Source organism: Ciconia boyciana, chromosome 2 (assembly GCF_034638445.1).
Source record: "Ciconia boyciana chromosome 2, ASM3463844v1, whole genome shotgun sequence".
In the NCBI taxonomy this organism is placed as follows: Eukaryota; Metazoa; Chordata; class Aves; order Ciconiiformes; family Ciconiidae; genus Ciconia; species Ciconia boyciana.
In genome coordinates, this window is record NC_132935.1 from 114946894 (window position 1) to 114966410 (window position 19517).

The following is a 19517-nucleotide window of genomic DNA, read 5'->3' on the forward strand; positions in this document are numbered from 1 at the left end:
TGCATGACCAAGTTACACTTCCATACCTTTAAAAAAGCATTTTATTACATTAAATATTTAATCCGGGACAGTTAATCCATATTTATCTTACAGGACCGTGTCAGTGACTGTAAAATTGCAGGCCATCAATCCTTTTTTGAACTCCTTGGAACAGATCTATAATAAAATTATGGGCTAAGATTGCCTTATAAAGTTCAGGCAAATACTCCTCGAAGTTGAGCGGTGTTTAAATCAGTAGACCAGATCATCCAATACTGTGCTCCACTCCGTCCAAGAAACATTGGTCCCTGTATGCTAACTATTTGGTAATTCCTCGGGTGTGCTCACCGGTAGGAATATTACCTGCTTTTTTTGTTCTTACCTGTCCTGTGCTGCAGGACAGAGATCTCGGCCACCTGAGCAAGGGACAGAGAAGCTCATCAAAAAGGGTAGCAGGAGTTGACAAGCCTTGGCTTTAGGCCTCTTGGATTTTGGGATTGAAGAAATGAGCCAGATGCAAGGCATGAAAATCCAGTTGAGGTCCCGGGCATTTACAGGGAGAAGCTGTACAGGAAAGTTTGTAAAGAAGTTCTTCATTAGAGCCTTCATTCTTGATTGCTTCTTTAGATCTTACTGTCAGTTTGCCATTCATCACTTCTTACCCTTCTGGTATGGGATATGCATCGATTGCACAGACTTTTTTTTTTTTTTTTTTGTAAGCTAACTCTTTCCCCTCTCCATTTCTTGGGTGTCAAATGAATATGCAGGAAGCTCTGAAATTTGACCTGAGCCATTTAAATATCTACTCATTATATAAATATATATGTGTAGAATATAAATTTACATATAAAATTTGCCTAATATTTCATCAAAAAAATGGATACAGTTTAAGGATTGCTGGTGTTGAACACCTCATAAAAGGGAAGGTGTTACAAGAGCAATAAAAAAACATTTACAAGCATAATAAAAATTACTCTTGTAAAATAGCTCTCACAAAAATGCTTGTTTGGTTTGAGTAAAATTAATTAATTTGGGGTCAAATAATTTTGAAAAAAAGTTAAGAATTGGAATTTTTTGTCTTGATGGTTTAAAATGGATATTTTTAGTTTGTTTTAAAATGCCATTTGTTCAGTAAAATATCTATTTCTTTTAGACTTTCATATCAGTGCTGGAGGGAATTCAGATGTCTGCTGGCATTTTTATCATGAAACAAATAATGGATGATTTTTAGTTCTTCTTTTTTTTTTTTTTTTTCCCCACAACAACTGTCATGGAATGCTGCTTTGTGGAGAGAGAGAATGAAGGGTCCAGGCACCATCAGGTTTCCCGTGAGATGCTCTAATTTGTGTCATTCCTGACACAAGTCGGTGAAAGCCATTTCCAGACTTTCAGACCCTGAGGCAGGGCCAGATTAGTTGGATTTTTATCCGAGTTCTCTAAAACACCAGCTGCTAAGGTCTGCAAATATAATTTCATACTCTTCTGTGACTTAACATAGATTCTCAGATTCGCATCTTCGTGTAAATTAAACAGAAGTTGGTGAAAGGCATTTTACCTGAACAGATTTCACTAAAGTTCAGATGCTATTTGTAGTGCCTGCTGCTAGCTGTGGTGACAGATGGTTGATAGAAAGACTGATAACAGGAAATGCATCTTAGGAAACCATGTATTAAGATCTTTGGAATGGAAAATGCCGATCAAGGAAAGATGTTTTTCCATATTATTTCCCTATTATTACTAAAAAGACCGATTTTGTTCCAATCTTTTGTTCATTCAGTCGTTTAAACAGCAGCAGTGTGGACAGCTGAAACTGCACAGAGGGGCAACAAGTAAACACAGAAATAAATTATTGCTTTTTTCTTCCATGAGTGCCACAAGAACAGTCAACAAATGCTAGAAATCAGTACAAATTAGTAAGCACCTCCTCTCAGCAGCCTATCAGTGTCTATCCGTACTTTTTGCGTTCTCTTAAATTGTAAGTGTTTCAGGATAAGCATCCTTTGCATGTGCCTTCAGTTAACTGAAACATGTTGGACGCTTGCACATTGCAGCTGTGCATTCAGAGCAGCCACAGCAATTCATATAAAAGTGTTCCAGTTAACCTGCAAATGGGGATATAAGTTGGCTAGAGAGAGTGTGTAAACAGTACTTTGCTCAGAGAAATCCTACTATGAAAATGAGAGGTGGATATGCTTCTTGTAATTGCTCAGGGCTTTGACTGATGGTAAATACGTTGCCATCGCAGCTGAGTATCAATACGAGGACCAAATCCGAGCATCAGAAAATGAGATCTAGCTATCTAGAATATCTGACTTTGGATGATCCTTCCAGGGTGTTTGCTTAAAAAGTAAGCACAAAAACTTGAACTGTCAGACTAGGGAGATATCAATTCACCTGTGAGCCATGCTTTAAAGCAGACACTAATAATGTACCTGCATTTGGATAAAAGATTCATTATTTTTTTGGCAAATGTTGCGGTCCAAGTATCAGGAGCTTCTGATGTCTTCAGTTTGCTGAAGAGACAATAAAGGTGCAGGGCACACAAATGAGTTAAAGTGAGGCATTAAGCTTGTTCCAGAGTTTATTAAATATAGGATATTGTTAATCCCACACATTGTTACAAGTGAAATGAGATTACAGCCATGTCCAAAAGCATCACATTGTTCTTATATCATCATTCTTATCAGATTCAGCAAATAATCTGATCTGGTAATAACAGCTTTGCATTAACAGTGAAACAATCCAAATTGCACTTGAATCTGAAAGAATCCAGCAGGGGATTCCTAGAATTAGTGGGTAAAGATTGAAAAAAGAAAAAACCTACTGAAAACTATTTTGATGTAGCATTGGAATTTTTTTGAAAACATGTATTTTTCATGGCAAATGTCTGCTTGCATTAGAAAAAAATCACATCACAAAAGTCAAAACCTGAAAATTTTTACCAACAAAAAAAGATTGTGTGTGTGCACTCTTCAGCTGTTTGATGACAATCGAGGCCTTTCATGAAAAGAGTAGCAAAACTTTTCACAAGACGATCATGGAAATGGGAAATGCAGTTGGGTCTGTCAACTAGCCAGTAGACCTCCTAACCAGTTTCACTGTTAAGTATGGGAAAAAATGAAACAAAAGGACAGATTCTTAGTGATGTTTAAGCAGTATTTGCTTAGCTCCTAACAATATATTTTCAAAGTTTAAAGGAGACTCCCATGATTCAATTTCTTTTGACATTTCGAAGGCATGTTAAAATCCCTCCAGCAACTTCTATGAAAAAATTCTAAAATTTTTTTTTTTAAATAAAAAGATATGAAATGAGAAATCATCATACACATTTTATTTCTGTAGAGAAATAAATTTAAATCTCTATATACATATGAAATTGTTTTCCTCATCATCTTCCCAAAGAAGAGACTAATTAATTGTTTCTCTGAGAAAGATATTAAATCCTCATCTAATCCCCAAGCAGCAGTTCATATAAAGTCTAGAATCATTTTGCATGTTCATAACCACAGAAAACATTATTTTCTCCTAAAGCAAATTGTGCTTCAAAAACTGTGAATGCTTCAACTGCAGAGATGTTTTGCTTTTTCTTCATTTAATCTCTCCCTGATTTGATACACATATGGATGCATAACAATAATTTTTTTTCTTCAAATTTTCTTTCTGTTCCAAAGAGAAAAACTAAGGAACTCTTCAACAATTTTGGTCTTTTTAAAAGTTCTGAAAACTTGGCTCTGGGCAGCAGGAGCAATAAATATCTCCCCCACTGATTTCAGGTTTGTTTCTAATGACTTTAACAAATTAGGTATTGTATTTGCTATTTTATGTATTCCGCCTACATCACTGTTATGCACTGGAAACTTTTTGCACTCCTGTTTCCTAGATGACATTTATTATTTTATCCTGTATAGCTCTACCACAAGAACAATATGACTTGTTTCAGTTGTATATTTGGGCAAGGACTGGTAATTTCTTACCTAACTAACGGAGATGTTGTTTTGTCTGTATAAACAGTAAATCAGCTCTGCTTATACATATGAAGAAATCAGTAACCTACTCCCAGGTGGAGTCAGCAAGCCAGATCGTCAGCTTACATACATGGGCACAACCTGTGAGCTGCAGAGATTTGAGCCCATTTATTTCCATGAAGATCTGACACCACCTGTCTGTAACTTACTGCAAATAGAGCGGTCATAGCTGGCTGGCAAAGGCTGCCTAGGTGTGCTGTGATCAACTGGATAATTATACCCATTCTGAAAACAACAACCTATTTTACATTTCTGTGAGCATTTGTATCATAATAGTCACATTTACAATGTTGAGCAAAGAATCATTAGCATAAGATATCCAAATCATTGTGCACATCTTAGTGAAATGCCAGTGGTCTAAGAGCCACGAAAGTCTATTCAAATGTGGGGACATAAAAATACTGGCCTGAGTTGATTTGCCTAGTTACAACTTGCTGCATGTTCAGTGAGTAGGTGATGTGAATACTTACATCAAGTATATCCAAAACCTTATGTCGGTTGCTAAATTTTGTATTTTTCTTTAGACAGCATTGTTTCTTTGAACTGTCCTTTCTGCTTCCAAGTCAGCGTGTGGAGCAGTCCTGTTTTACTCCTCTTTCTTCATTGGATCAGAACTGTAATCGAATGGTTTTATTTGTTCAGAAATGGAAATGATAGCAGTCCATTTCCCCATTTTTTAATGAAAATATGTTTCATAATGTGATCAGGAACATTAACGTACTCTCTTTGATATTCTAAACAATTCCAGATAATATCCAAAGAAGTATGCCTGAAAAATGTGTTAGCAAAAGACTGTGCTATTTTGGAAATGGAATTTTAAATCACAAAAGACTGAGTAATTTACATCTATATTGCATTCTAGGAAGAGCTGGCTTGCAGGAGACTTTTTTCTGTGTTATTTGTCTAATGCTAAAAAAAAAAGTTGTTGTATAGTGTACTGGATCTGGATTGCTGTTCTGGCCAATGCATGTTATTAAACACACTTCTCATGGCAATATGCAGTGACATATCAGCATGAACAAAGGAATAAAGACTTTATCCACACCAGGTCTCTGATGAAGATGAGACACCGTCTTTGCTGAGCATTTCTTCACCTCTCTCTGGTCCCTCTCCCTTTCTCCTGCTCTGCAATCTAGTGAACTCAAAATAAGTGCTGGCACAAAGCTGGTGGGATTTGAATAACTCATGCCTCTTGCTGCCTGAAAATACACATGACCCTCCTTTAGGGAAATGATCTGGGATGCAATTGCATATTATGGCCAATATTACCTTCTGACCTGCCACATACCAGTTCTGACCTGGGACAGATTTCACCTGCTAACAGGTTTTTTTCTGGCTGCTTTTGGAGGGGAGAGCAGTGGGTGAAGTGTATCTTTGTCTGGAGATCCTCAAAACTTGAGCTTCAATAATTGAGGAAATTACACTGTTCAAACTGTTGTTCAGGTGCCTGTTAGTGGTAGCAGTGCAGTACATTTATTTTACTCTACCTTAGGCTTTATTAAAGGGAAATTGGGTGTAACTTATTCTGCTTCCATACAGTGGCTTTTTTTATTTGTGTATGTGTGTCCATCCATCCCTGTGCAGGCAGTCAGATGCATGCCTGCTACAGCAAAGGATTTTTCCTCTAGCTCTGTATAATTTCTTCAGCCTTTTTATAAGTGGAATTAAGCCTAAGAGCAGGTAGAATTCAACTGGCTGCTTCTATATTTAATAAATAATAACCCTGCCATGAAATTGTAATTGGCAATAAAAAGTCCTGCAATTCATCTAACGGCTTTCCACCTCCATTGTAAATCTGTACTTCCACTCTGCTGCTCATAGCCAAAAGACAGAGTGTATTCATTACTTCAGATACAACTTCCATAGAAAGGAGAACTGGGATGCAGGCATTTTAAATTCTTTCTTCCCACACTTTCTTTTATTCTCCTACCTCCCTGTGGGCAGAGAGTTCCTCCATTTTTTTGACCTATGTTATGGTTTGTGCTGGTCTTTTCCCAAGCTTTTAGTGTTGATGGATTAGACTAATTTCTCTAGATCACCCTCTTCTTTCTCTCTAGTACCTGTAGTACTATTTGATCGGAGACTAATGGTGGCAATATAGTCTTAAAGCATGCTCTAATGTATTAATTATTGCTTTTTGCCATGTTTTTAACTTTAATTTTAAACTTTTCCTAGAATTGTATTTTTTTAAATGTCCTGCCCAACAGAAATTCATAGCAAAAGTTGTTTGCTCTGAAACAAACAGCTCGCTCACTGCGTGGGTTTGCCTACCCCTGCTTTGCAGAGGAGGCTCAGCACAATTTTAGCTCACTGCTGATTTAATCAGTTCAGATTCGGCACTCAAAGACCATGGCACTGCAAGGGCGTACCCTTCTTTAGGTGGTGCGATTTAGAGGATTAGATCCCTGTTTATAGAGGCTCTATCAAAAATTATAGTTGAACGCTCAGGTGGATGCTCCGAGTGCTCTGTGTGCCCACAGAGTCGGGGATAACTACACAGACAGCAGAGTCCAGGTAGATGAGGAATGACAGCCAGAAGGGTGTGAGTTTGTGTCACACCTTCCCTTTACAAAGCTCTTGCCTATGGGAAAGGAGGTTGCTTGGCCAAGGTCAGAATGGGGATTTGCAGAGGAGCAATGAACTTAATATCTTCCCTGAACTCCAAGCCTGTGTCTTAGCTGTTGGATTGTGCTTCATCCCCTGCAGAGGAAGGGAGAGGTTTATCAGCTCTAGGCATCCTCTGCACTCTAACAGGGGAGAAAATCCTAAATCCGTGCAGGCTTGAATGGAAATAATGGAAACAACATCTTGTGTGCAACCACCAGAGGTAGCAGACAGGGCGGGGAAGGAGTGGGAGGAGAGAAGCATTTGTCTCCCAAAGCAGATATGATGTGATATCCATATGCTGTAGTCTAAGATGGACTAAGAATTGGTGAATAGAATAGAATAGAATAGAATAGAATAGAATAGAATAGAATAGAATAGAATAGAATAGAATAATTTTCAGTTGGAAGGGACCTACAATGATCATCTGATCCAACTGCCTGTTAAATTGGTTTTAGTTCAATTAAACATGGGCAAAGGGAAGAAAAATGCTTTTAAGCAACAGTATGAAAACTGTATTGAAAATAATTCATATTTGTATATGTTAAAGGCTATATGTGTCGGTAGTGGCTGTTTAAAACACTGCAAGAAGTTGGCTTGTGGAAACCTTGAACTCAGTTTTCCTCCAATGGCCTTCCTGTACTGCACGAAACAGAGTTCTGGTCCCGCTGAGCCTCTGGCTTGTAGCTCAGAAGACTATAAATGCACAAGCTGCTGATGCCAGTTTTAGACAAAATGGGAACTAGTACCTGTGTCTGCACAGCCTCTCTGCCCCCCTCTCAATGTGCATTAGTGCTCATTGTAGTTAACTGGGACCTTAAGTGGAGGGAGGAGAAGGACAGGACTTCCATATGGCTGGCATTTTGTTCTCTGCGGTCGCCCCGTTAATGAGCATACGGTCTGCTGGGCAATGCGGTCGGGCAGGCTGGCTGCACGCCTGCCGGGAGTGCTGGGAGCTGGCCAGGGTTCACCTGAAGCCGACTTCCCCATTTGGCAGCGCAGCTTTATTTCTGAGCTGCTTTCCCTTTCCAGCTGCAGTGGGCACGCCAGCGCTTTGAGAAGGGCAGACGGTGCCTTGGCAATTGGAAGCGGAAGATTTTGAAGGAAAAAATCTTTCTGGTGACAATGTGAGTTGTGAATTTATTCTACTGACCTACCAGCATCCCTACGCATAACTACTTGCCAGGACCTGATGGATGCCATACATGTTGGCTACCTGCTCAGCTCCTTAAAAGTAGGAATACTCCACGTGACTGTGTTGACTGCCTCAGTATTTTATAGGAATGCGCATTTATCAGGCGTCTGTTTCAGTTCACGGGGCTTCTTTTTTTGCTAAAGCTACTTGCAATTCCAGTCACTGAACAGGAAGCAATCCTGCTTTACAGCAGACTGAATGAATGGAGAATCAGGCCCTTGCAAAATATATGGTTTTCTTGATGGTTATATTGAGAGGAACAGAGCAAAGGGATTTGACATTTCAGGGTGACTGACAGTTCCACTAACACGATATTCATATTTAATGGCATTCTTCTACGTGTTTTCTTCATCTGCTTACTTCTTTTCAAAGATAATTCCTTAAGGATGGCTTATTCTTCTGCAAGAGTTTCTTAGCAAAAACACATGAATGGCTGTGTATCCTTTTTGTAAAATGGACCAGTCTGAATTAAGACTACAAACAGTAATGAAGATGTGAAAAAAATCTCCTCCTTTTTAAATTTAAGTTATCTATGGAAGAGAAACAACGTGCTCGTATTTTATCATTACTATTATAAAAATGCTCTGTGATTGCTATGACTCCAGTACTTTCCTATGGGTAAAATTTAGACTTTTGCAAAAGATCTGATCCAAAACTTAAATCAATAGGAAGAATCCACTTTCTGGCAGTTTGTGGATGTGATTCAAAGCTAGATAGACACTGACAGGTCAGAGACCAGGCTGGAGCCCAGCAGAGAGCAGTCATCTCATTCTGTGAAGGCTTTTAGTATTTCAAAATTGAATTTGTTCAGATTCTGGATGAAAATCAAACACAAATTTCTCCATAAAAGGGAAAGCCTCTTCAGCTCCAGCTGCCAGCCTCTAACTCCAGAACTCAGAAATTTGGGGAACCAGTGAACACAGCGGGCTGTTGGCCCTGTGGCCTGAGGTGACCCGTGTGGCAGAGCTGGGACAGAGTCAGAAGCCAGGAGTCTCTGCAGTTGGTAGCTGAGATTCACATGCTTGCAAAGAGCAGCTTGGGAATGGCTGAGATTGGTAGTGTCAGCATGCTGCTGCCAGGCTCCCAGGCATCACAGATCCTGAAATAAAATGCTTGGGAGTGAGGTTGAAACCAGCTTCTGAACTCTTGCTGGTCTTGAAGATTCAAGATCCCCTGAGTCTTCAAATCCTAACTTACAGCCATTTCATTCAGAAAGGTAGAGAATGGGAGTTAGAGGTTTCTGTCAAGAAAACCTAGTAACTGTATATTTAGCTCATAAAAGATGGTTGCTATTTCAAGTCTTTGAAGATTTAGAAACTTGATGTCATCTACACCTGGAGGGGCTAAAAAAAAGTGTAAAAATGTGAGTGCAAATGGAGGAGGAATAGTTACATCCCAGCTAAGGCACATATGGAGCTCCCTTGCTTCACACACAGCGCTGACCTCCAGGAGTCCAGAAATACAGGCATCCCTTCCCAGCCACAGCCCAGGCTGCAGGGACACTTGCAGCCTTGGTCAGTCCTGGCTCTGAGGGCAGCACTTCAGCCTGTTTGGGTATCTCCTCCCCATGATGAACAGATCTGCACTCCTCTGGAGGCACAGTGCCAGCAGAAAACAATGTGCATGCTAAGCAGTTTGTAAGCCAAAGGAAAATGAGCTCACGTCAGACAACAGGAACTGTGTCACTAATTTCTGCTCTTCTCCTGAGCAGTGGGGATGGAGGAACACAGCTCTCCAGTGGTCCTATGCTGCCAGAGTCGGCAGCTGAGCCCCTCTGCACTGCCCCAGATGTTCTGCTTCTGGAGAGAAGGGCTGTGCATTGGGAAGAGCAGACTGACCTTCCTCTTCCAAGGCCAGCATATACAGATGGACAACCATGGACACCCATGTTTTTTTACAGAAAAGCAATTAACTTGCCGTTCTGTTAGAAGCAAGAAGTATCTCATTCTGTTTCTTCCTGCAGTCTGATAGCATTATTTCTTCTTTGCATTTAATATGATTATGTCCAACTACTGCAGGGTGCAGGAAACTCCAAACAGCAAAAATCCAAATATTTTTTCTCCCAGTACTGCCTAAATGCAGCAAAGAGAAATCTATTATAAATTCTCTGTAAAAAGTAATATAGACTTGAGCAGATGTTATTTTCTGTCCATTTCAGACATGCCTAGTTTTTTAAACAATTGGACACATTGGAACTGTTAGATTGGCTGACTTTTGGCAAATTATCAACACTATGCACAACAAATACTGCCACACAACAGTTTCTATCAGGGAAGACAAAATAGGGAAATGCATAGCATAGGAGGAGCTACATATTCCTGCATAGTCCCCCCTCCTACTGCTGCTGGGTTTTGGAGAACAACATCCATCATGGCTGCAACAGCACCTCTGCCTGGCGTGGAGTGTCCACACTGTGGTGTACAACATGACCCATCTCCATCTATTGTGTTTCACAGCTGCTGTGCAGGAGAGACCAGAGTCTCTGCATGAGGAATGTCTGGCTTAAATAATCAAAATCACTATTTTGTACCTGGTCGTTAAAAACTTTGACTCATTGTGTCTTTTTTTTCCAGAGGCACCTGCCTTTGTCTCATCGTATCCATCTCTGGATTTCACTTTCTGCAGTTGCGCAAGGTTTCCTTCTCTTGCCAGTAAGGAAAATCATGCCACTGTGGGGAGATACAAGATATGTGTTCCAGGTGTCCCCCCATGTGTCTGCACATGGAGGATATCAGTGTTGTTATATGCCGCAACTGCAGAGTATTCTCTTCAGCTTTCACTGGAACCATTTAAGCTCTTAGGTTTTTCTGCTCTGCTGGTTCAAGGCTATATTTAAGAAAACTAAATTTGTGTAGCTTTTGAGACCAAGATAATAAGAATGGCCAATGAAGTGGCCTCTGAGACAAGTCCTTTCTATTATTCTCCCAAATAATCCACTCTCTTTGTTTAAAGATTATTTTCAAAATTGCTTAATCTTTCCTGTGGTATAAAACTAAATTGTGACTTTAAAAAAAGCCATTCAAAAAGGTTAAGAAAGCAGTATCACATTTTATTATACATTAGAAAAATTTTGGTTTAGAATAATGATTTGAGAGCATTTTATATTAAAACAGAGGGAAGACTCAATTTCTCTCTGTAAAACTGTCTAAATCTCTTCAAGCACTGAAAGTTCTTGGAGACTTTTCAATGTCCTGGCTGAGGAAAACAACAAAGTCAACTGTAGGAATCAATCAGCTATTCCTTCTCCACAGAGGAATTGCTAGGATTTGATATTGCCTTTTATAGGCTTTTGAGACTCAATCATTAAAGTCTTTTATTTCGCCATTCATTGCAGAGGTATTCAAACAGTTTGCTTAATCTCAGGGTGAGGAGTGGGGTGGGGGGGAATAAACCCCAAACATCCAGTTTTGGAGAGCTGGCATGACTTTGTAGAGGTTTGAAAACAAAGTGTTGTATCCTAGAGAATTAGGTTAATTCTGCATATGGTACCACAGGCAGCCCATGGCTTCAAATTCTGTGACTAAATGGAAAAAAAACAGCATTTCAGCAAAACCAGGGCAAAAACATCAACAAACCAGGGCAGTGACAGTGACTGAGGACATACGTAGTAATGGAAGACCTGAATTACGCCCTGTAGACCTGAATTACCCCTGTGTAGACCGGGAAGTGCTGGAGCGGGGCATTGTATAGCCTTTTATAGCACCATAAGCACTACTTAGAGCAAGTAACTGACAAAGCCATGAGAGAAGTTACTCTTGGTTAGTCCTGAGAGCTGTGCACGATCTGGAATGAGATGTAACTACTGAAAAGCCTCTTTGTGCCTGTAATACGCTCGAGGATAACAGCTCTGTAGGAATGAGAGAGCCAAAAAAAAGAATTAATTGTAATAACTTTTAACTCTAAGAAAGAGAATTCTGTAAATATAAGAAAGCAAGGTAAGAAGAAGGAAGAAGAGCAAAAAAACTGGTAGGATGCTTTCAAGAACCTTGGATGCTACCTAAATACTTCATAGCAATCTGTATGATCAGTCAGAAAAAACTTCAAAAATATTTCCTCCTCTCTTTTGGATAGTATATTAATGAGCATTTTCCCAATGGTTTTCAGCAAAACATAGTGGTTCTGTGACATTTCTATTTATCTGATCACATTCCAACCTATGCATCATTCACTGCTGTTAAATATTGATCACTGGTGTATATGGATCCATGCTGATCCTTTCTCAACATGACTGGTACTAATTATCTGTATGGGCCTGGACCGATTCCCTCCTCTGAATAACTCCAGCATCTCCTGGAGAGGTCTGAATATTGCTCAGACACTCAGAGGTTTCTCCAGTCCCTGGAACAGCCTGGTCCAAAGCCCCAGATCCAGACATGTCCTAACTTGGGAGGGTTCAGAGTCAAAACCTACTCCTGAATTTCACTGTTTGTGTCCCCACTCCCTGCAGCCACCCCTCTCTTGCTGCTCAGGAAGGCGGGTGTGGGCACAGCCCCACCTGGACAGCAGGCACAGGTGCTGTGGGCATGTTGTGGAGAGCCCTGCTCCAGCAGCTGGGGAAAAGGTGTGCTGTGCTGGCCCGAGTGAGGAGTTGAATGCCTCCTGAGCTCCCACATGGCCATCCATGCTTGCACACACATAAACACAGGACTAGGTTCTGCCGTGAGCAGGTAACAAGAAATTGAGTTGGAGGGGCATGGCTGTGAAAATATATCATGTTCTGCTTAGGACTGCATTGGTATTGAGGCAGAGCATCTCCACAAAGCTGAACAAGTTCTGGATTTACATGTGATTTTGCGCTCCGATCAGAGAAGGTGTGCACACTCCCATCTGCTATCTTGGTGTAAACCTGGGGTAACTCTGCAAGAGATAGGGAAAAACATCCAAATCAATGGAGGGTAAGTGAGCTCGGTGCCCAGGAAATCGGTGAGTAGGAAGATAATTGATTACCTTGTTCTGAGGAGTCCTTGAGCCTCTAAGTGCCACCAGCAATCCCTAGGAGCCGTACCTTTCCAGACAGGCTCTCTGTATGGCAAAGAAAGCACTGCCTGTACTGGGTGTGCAGCAGGTTCGAGCTCTTTGCAAAGGTAAGTACAAAGGCCTATTTATGGTATGTTTTTTTTTCTTGGTAAAGACAACTTCAGAAGTCAGATAGACACTGACAGGGAAATTGTGATAGCTTAAGCCTAAAAATTTAATAGGGCTTTGCTAATACAGGAGAGCGTGTTGATGTTTGTATATAGATACACCTTAATTCTGCAGGTAATCAAAATCAAAGCGGGCTGAGCTAGGGTAAGTAGGCAAAGCTGCTGAGTGGAATAGCCAGGCTCCTGAGCTTAATGCAGGGAGGAGGTCCATGCTTTTACAGGTGTGCCTGACTCCAGAGCTGGCAACTTGGGGTGCAAGGCAATCCAGAGTCCACAAGGCACACGTCTGGGTCCGTGTGTGCTGACTTTCTTACTGGCTGCTGCTCCTGCTGCTGGGAAGAGTATGTGGATGGCTGTCGTCAGAGTTATACCGAAGGAAAGCTCAAAGGGACGACGCCAGCTTGGCTTGCTTTTTTTTTTTTTATCACTCAGCTGCACTGAAGCCCGACGCCTCTGGTAGCCAGCAGTGGAGCAGTGAGAAGCTGGTTTTGTTTCTGTGCTTTTACGGGAGAAGGTTGGCTGCATTAACTCTTGCAAAAACAAGCACCTAGACAACTCAAACAAAATCCAGTGATGGAGGTCGGCTCCACGGAAGCCAGCAGCAGCTCCCAGGGAGGCACCGGCTGGCTGGATCTTACTCTCGCCACCTGCACTGAAACGGTGACTTTCACTGAAGTGGTGGCAGAAGAGGAGTGGCGATCCTTTTACTATTCTTTTAAGGTATTCTTTTAAGGTGTGCATTACTTTCCTCACATGCTTGCAGCTTTCGTGCATTTTCAGCACCTCTGCAGGGAGGCAACTAGGATTATTGAACTTTTTTGCCCAGATATTGCTGTTTTTTTCCCCTGCAAAGACAGCAGACAGCATGAGTGAGGCATCTACTGAAAAACAAAATAGTTGTAGGAATTGGAGTTCAGACTTTCAGGTCTTAGCCAATTTTATCCCCTTCCAAGAGGGGACAGTACTGTTTTTCTATAGAGGTATTGTAATTATACATGCATCTTTAATCAAAAGCTTGTATTAGTTTAACACTTCACGATTCAAGGTGACAATCTTTTATGTAATTTCTTATAGCCATCATCTTGACTTAAGGGATTTCTTTTCAATTTTCCAGCTGCAACAAACATTGTACACAAGTGAGAGGGTTTTTTGCTGGTTTTGGTTTGGTTTTGTTTTTTTTTTTAATCACAAGGGACAGGTTCTAATTAGTTGGTTTGTTTGTTTGCTTTTAACTTGAGCGGGGAATGCAGTGTCTCTTGAAGGCTGCTGTTAAGAATGCACCAGATGAATTGTTCAGTAATGAATGCTTTTGAATGACATGGGAAATGTATTCATTCATCTCCCCAAACAAACATCACCCTTGCAATATGTGAATGTAGGAAAAAGACAAAAGAGGTACTGAAATTCATCTTTCCTTCAGATTTCTGTGCCTGTTGTCATTGCTTAATTTCATGCTGCATGCCATGTGTCGCTTTACTGTTGTGGCACATTGTACAAGTTAAGTTCAAGTTATTAAAAAGTCTGACAAGGAGTACCCTGCCATTCCTTCTGGAGTTCAGGACCAAAGAGATCACTTTCAACTGGAAAGATATAGGCACTTACATCATTTGACAATATGTTAGGTAAAAGGGGATATGTTCAGAGGCAATTTTGATTTCTGTGAGATTGTTAGTGCTCTGACACAATGCCAGTGGAATCAGTGGAATTACAACAGGTTTTCCATGCCCCTGTTAAGGAAAAAGTTGATCTGTAGTTCTACAATTAATTAATGAGGGTCTCTGTTAACATGCTGCTGATACATTTTTTTTCTTGATAAGACAGTACTTTGTTATCTAGGATTTTGAGGATGAAAATTCTTTTTTTTTCCTCTTTTTTTTTCTCCCCATGTTAGACTCCTAAAATGCTCTTGAAAAAACTCAGAAGCGACAAGCAAAATATTTTTAACAACTTTCTCTTGATCTTCTTTGTTCTTTCCACAGTTAGGGCTGTAAATCTGAACAATGTCATGGGAGCAGTATTTTATAATGGTGAAAGTGACAATTAATTCTGTGATTAGAAAGTCCCCAGGCAGAAAAATGCTCCTTAATAGGGGAGATTGAGTAAATTACAATAATTAGGAAACCATGGATAGTCATGCATGCTTGTCCATTGCTAAAGGAAACTTGATTCTGTTAGCTGAGAGCTTCTCATTAGACTTGCACTCCTCTGTTGGATGTCTAGCTCTGGTATATATAGCATGAACTTTGCAAGGAGGTTCACTGATTTCACATCAATTACTAGCTGTTGATAGGCATGGAAATATTTTGACTCTGGAGACAAGTGACAGCTGGTGCTGCTGCAGAAAAGGATGGATAAAGCACCTGCTCTGATGACTACGGTGCAGGGAAGACAGGGCTCCCTGCCAGCAATTTCAGCTTTCTGTAAAAGTTCACGTGTGGAAGGTGCTGCTGATACCTGCTGACTCAGTTGGCTGTCCTCCACCAGCTCTGCCCACATTGTGGCCGTGTCCTTGACCCTTCCAGCAAGCCAAGCAGCATCTCCTTCCTCTTCACGAGGGTCTGGTTAAGCAGCTAAAGCAATAAAATGTTCAGCTTGGAATAGGCTGAATGGATTAAAAATCAGAGCTCAGTGCTCAAAATGTAGCTACAAATGGGGCTTAGGCCTTTTATTGGGATTTTCAAACACATCGTAGCCCATGGCTGACAGTAAAGGCAGGCTGGATGAATGGCCGCCCCACAGGTTGACTCCAGAGCCTACATGCCAGGATGCAGACAGGGCACACAAGCTATTTCTGCTTGGGAAATGCAGGTGTAACCTATCTTACCAAAGCGGTCATAGGAAAACACAATCTAAGCCCATAAATGGAGACGGGAGTGACACTCACCCAGTACCTAGAGCAGTTCCTGTATTAATGACTTTTTAACAATTTTACCCAATGACAGCTATGTAGCATATCTCACACGCTGCTCAAACTATGGGAGCATGGGTTTCTTCTTTTCCTCCCATGCTTCAGAAGGACAGCCTGTACCCACCTAAGGTAGTGTCTGTGTTATACTGTGGTGGCAATGTGACAAAAGTAAAATAATGCGCCTTAGAGCATTTCAGTGCCAAAACATCCTGTTACAGGCTGAGCTGTGAGTGCTTCCCTTCTCACCCTTTAAGAAGTATTTGAGTTTCTGTCTATTCCTCTTCAGAGCTTAACAACTAAATCCTGCACCGCTTCAGATTAGAAAGCATTTTGCCAGTTCAATTAGATTTCTTCTTTTTTTTTTTTGGCTGGGAAATGGAGCATTTCATCCATTTGGAGGAATGCACATTTCTCTTCTGGTAGTCATTACTGTCGCTCCTTGGCCAGCTGTTCACCAAGGCTTTGCCCATGAAGTCTGCTTTGGGGCCATGGCCATGTGTGCTGATTAGGCTGGCTCCCGGTGTGCAGAGTTGCAAGCCTTTGGGGCAGGATTGGGTGCACCCATGCAGCACGCAAGATGAGCTGGTGCTTCCCACGGCAAAGGCAATGGCTCATCCCCACCTACGTTCAGTTCTTGCTGCTGTGTTATGGCAAATGGTCCCTGAAGACCGAGACTGTATTTCTTCCCGGGTGCCTTTACATGAGGCATCCAGGTAGGTTACTGTCTTAAACCACAAGAAGTCCTGTTGGCTGTGTCAGCACCAAATTCAGAACAGATGTGCAAATTGGTATTAATTACAGCTCCAACCTCCCAGGCCAAAGGAGAGTTCATTACATCCCTTTACAATCTTCCCCCATATGCATTTAATCTATGTGTAAAAGGGCTCTAAGCGAGTGTCAACTGCCCTCTGCCGAATAAGAGTAAACTGAAAAGAACAGAGACCATCTGAACACCTGTAGCCTTCCTCCACTTTAGGACCTTCTTAACTCTATGAACCCGACAAGGTGCAAACCAGAAACCTGCCTGGAGAGAAGTTGAAATCTCACAATAGATTTGCTCCGGTTGTCCACAGGGTTGGGAGGCTTTGTCAGGGCTGGAGGAAGCACCTCCCCTTGCCAGGCCCCCAACAGCCCTGAAGCTTCCCCAATGGTAGGAGCATATGCTTGTCCTCAGCGAGGACTGAGTAGGGCTCATGTCTTTTTTCAGAAGTCTGCTGAGAAGTGGGATGCCCTACTTTTATGCAATAGAGTAAAGGTTGGAGTGCTCAAAAGGAGAAAAGTTCCAGCTGCTGTTCCTTTCTCAGTGGGACTGTGCTCCTACTGTCATCTCCCGCCTCCCAGGAGAGTGGGCTGACTTCCATCATCTAGTACATTTTCTTCTTTTGTTTTCTGATGTGTAAAGTTGAGCCTTCACCTGTGCAGCAGGACACAAAGGTTTTGTTGTTTGCACCCAAGGTTGTTTGGGAACCCCAGTCTCTCTCCTGCCAGGTGGGAACCCCAGCCACTGGTCCACATGTTGACGTCCCCCTCCCTCTGGCCCCATGAGCCCTGGTCCCTGTGCCATGCAGCATCGCCACAGCAGTGACGCTGAAGTGCTAGAGCTCTCAGGAGGAACAATGTGCATATTGAATCCACCACAAATGATTTTACACATATAATCTAAATTTCCAATTTGTTTCAGGAAAGACTGTTTGACTGTCTGTCTGTGACTGTCCTCCCCCCGCACTGTAGTATTCCCTGTACCTGCATGTTTTAGCCCATGTAGCTCAGATGTATTAAATAGAACTGCATAGCCATGCCAGAGTAAGCACAAATCTAAGAGCATGTGCTGCTTATACATGGAGCCTAATGCTCTTTACGAAGGTCAGGTCTTACCATCTCCAGCAAAGATCTGAGGAGACCAATGTATGGAGAGAAGGTTTGCATAGACTTGTTTTGTAGGACTATCAGGTAACAAGGATTTGGCTCCAGGAGTCCTCAGAGCCTGTTTAAGTCAGAATCTGTTGTCCCTGTCATTTCATCCAAATGCAGGAGTCTCTTTATCCCCTGGAAAGCATTCATCTATGCTATTGCTCATTCTGATTTTCAAGCAAACCTCACAGAGCATCCCATCATTGAATACATAATAGAAAAATAATAATGGGTGCTGTCAAATTTCTGGAGTAATCTCTGCAAATGCAATCATACATTTTAGAAAAATAGGCATATCAAATAATTCATAAGTAACTTTGCAATCTTTTGGTGGGGGGAGAGGAGGAGAATTAAGTCTACACAAATAAGGTGTCAGGAACTCCTGAATGCAGCCTCTGCAATATGCCATAATGACTGTTGCTATTCCTGAGATGCTGCACTGAGAATGTAATAGCTGATCTCCTTGTGAAACAAATCTGCAGTGCTGTTGGCCAGGCTGGCTTCATCTAGTAGCTTAAAGGCAACACTGAAGTGATCTGGCTGTACGACAGCCTGACTGGGGGTAGCTCTCAGCCAACTGATTTGGGCGGTTTTATACTAGCAGCCCTCATACTTCTGACTCTGTGGTCCACACAGCCACAGGGTTTATGACTGTCTGCCTCTCCTATATAAATATGCCTAGAAAGTATTAATTTCTCCAATTTTTTGAGCTGTTTTAATTGTACAGATCAGGCACACTTAATCATTTTACCCCTTTTTGTGATTAAGAAAAAACAGCATTTCACAGTTTTTAATAGGGCTATCAAAATCATACAATTATGGATGGACCATTGAGTGACCTAATATTATCTCTTCATGTGAAAATGTTCTAGGGAAAAATAGACAGGTACACCATGAAAAATGTATCTTTCCTGATGACATTAAATCAGGGATATCTGTTTGTCTAATTCTGTGGAAGCTTCCTAGGGTGCAATGGGTAAAAAAATCCTGCAATAACTGAACAGTACTGTCCCCATTTATTATCCATCTTGTACCAAAACACAGCAGAATGGTGAATGTGAACTATCTGCTAGTAAAAATGAATTGTTACCATTTGTTATTGACTGAAAATCTTCCCCTCTATCCCAGTCACACCTATGGAGGCTTTTGGGGCAGGGTGGGGGGTGATTTGTTTAGCTCTTATTTGAGCTTGGAAAGATGACAGCAATTGACATGCATTAAATGTTGCACACTGAAAGGACCCTGCCTCACCTGTGATGGTGAAGTCAGAGCTAAGAAATACATTTCTAAAAAAAATGGGGATTCACAAAAAAGATAGAAACAGTTTTGCTAGATTTCAAAAAGATGTGAAAGTAATCTTAATAACATAATTAGCCTTTTCCATGAGAAAGCGTCCTGATTTAGCAAATAGGCTTCCTCAGCTTGTCTGTTTCCCTAAGTCTAAAAGTGACAAAGTATTATAGATTTTTCCCCTTTATAACACATTAACATTCACAGACTGCGAGTGCAGTACCACATAGACACAAACTCATGCAAAACTGCTGCTCAAGTTTGGCAGAATAGAAAACATCAGTTCAGGTCCCTCCCAACTGTGCCCTTCTTCCAACCATAAGGACACATGGAGAAGTGACTGTTGCCAGCAGCTCTGATGTGTTGTGAAGGTGTCATGTGGCAATGCATCCCAGGATCACCAGAATGACCTGTAGCTGTGTGCTGGGAGGATAACACAGCCAGCCTGTGAGAAAGCTGTA

The 19517-nt window shown here is 41.4% G+C and overlaps 1 protein-coding gene across 1 annotated transcript in view; it reads left to right on the forward strand.

Moving 5' to 3' along the window:
* Positions 1-13520: 13520 nt before the first annotated feature.
* The window catches only part of NPSR1 (neuropeptide S receptor 1), a 60801-nt gene continuing 54804 nt past the window's right edge, over positions 13521-19517 (forward strand). The window contains exon 1 of the mRNA XM_072851413.1: positions 13521-13667. Within this exon, the coding sequence (XP_072707514.1) occupies positions 13521-13667 (147 nt within the window). The remainder of the gene's footprint in view (positions 13668-19517) is intronic.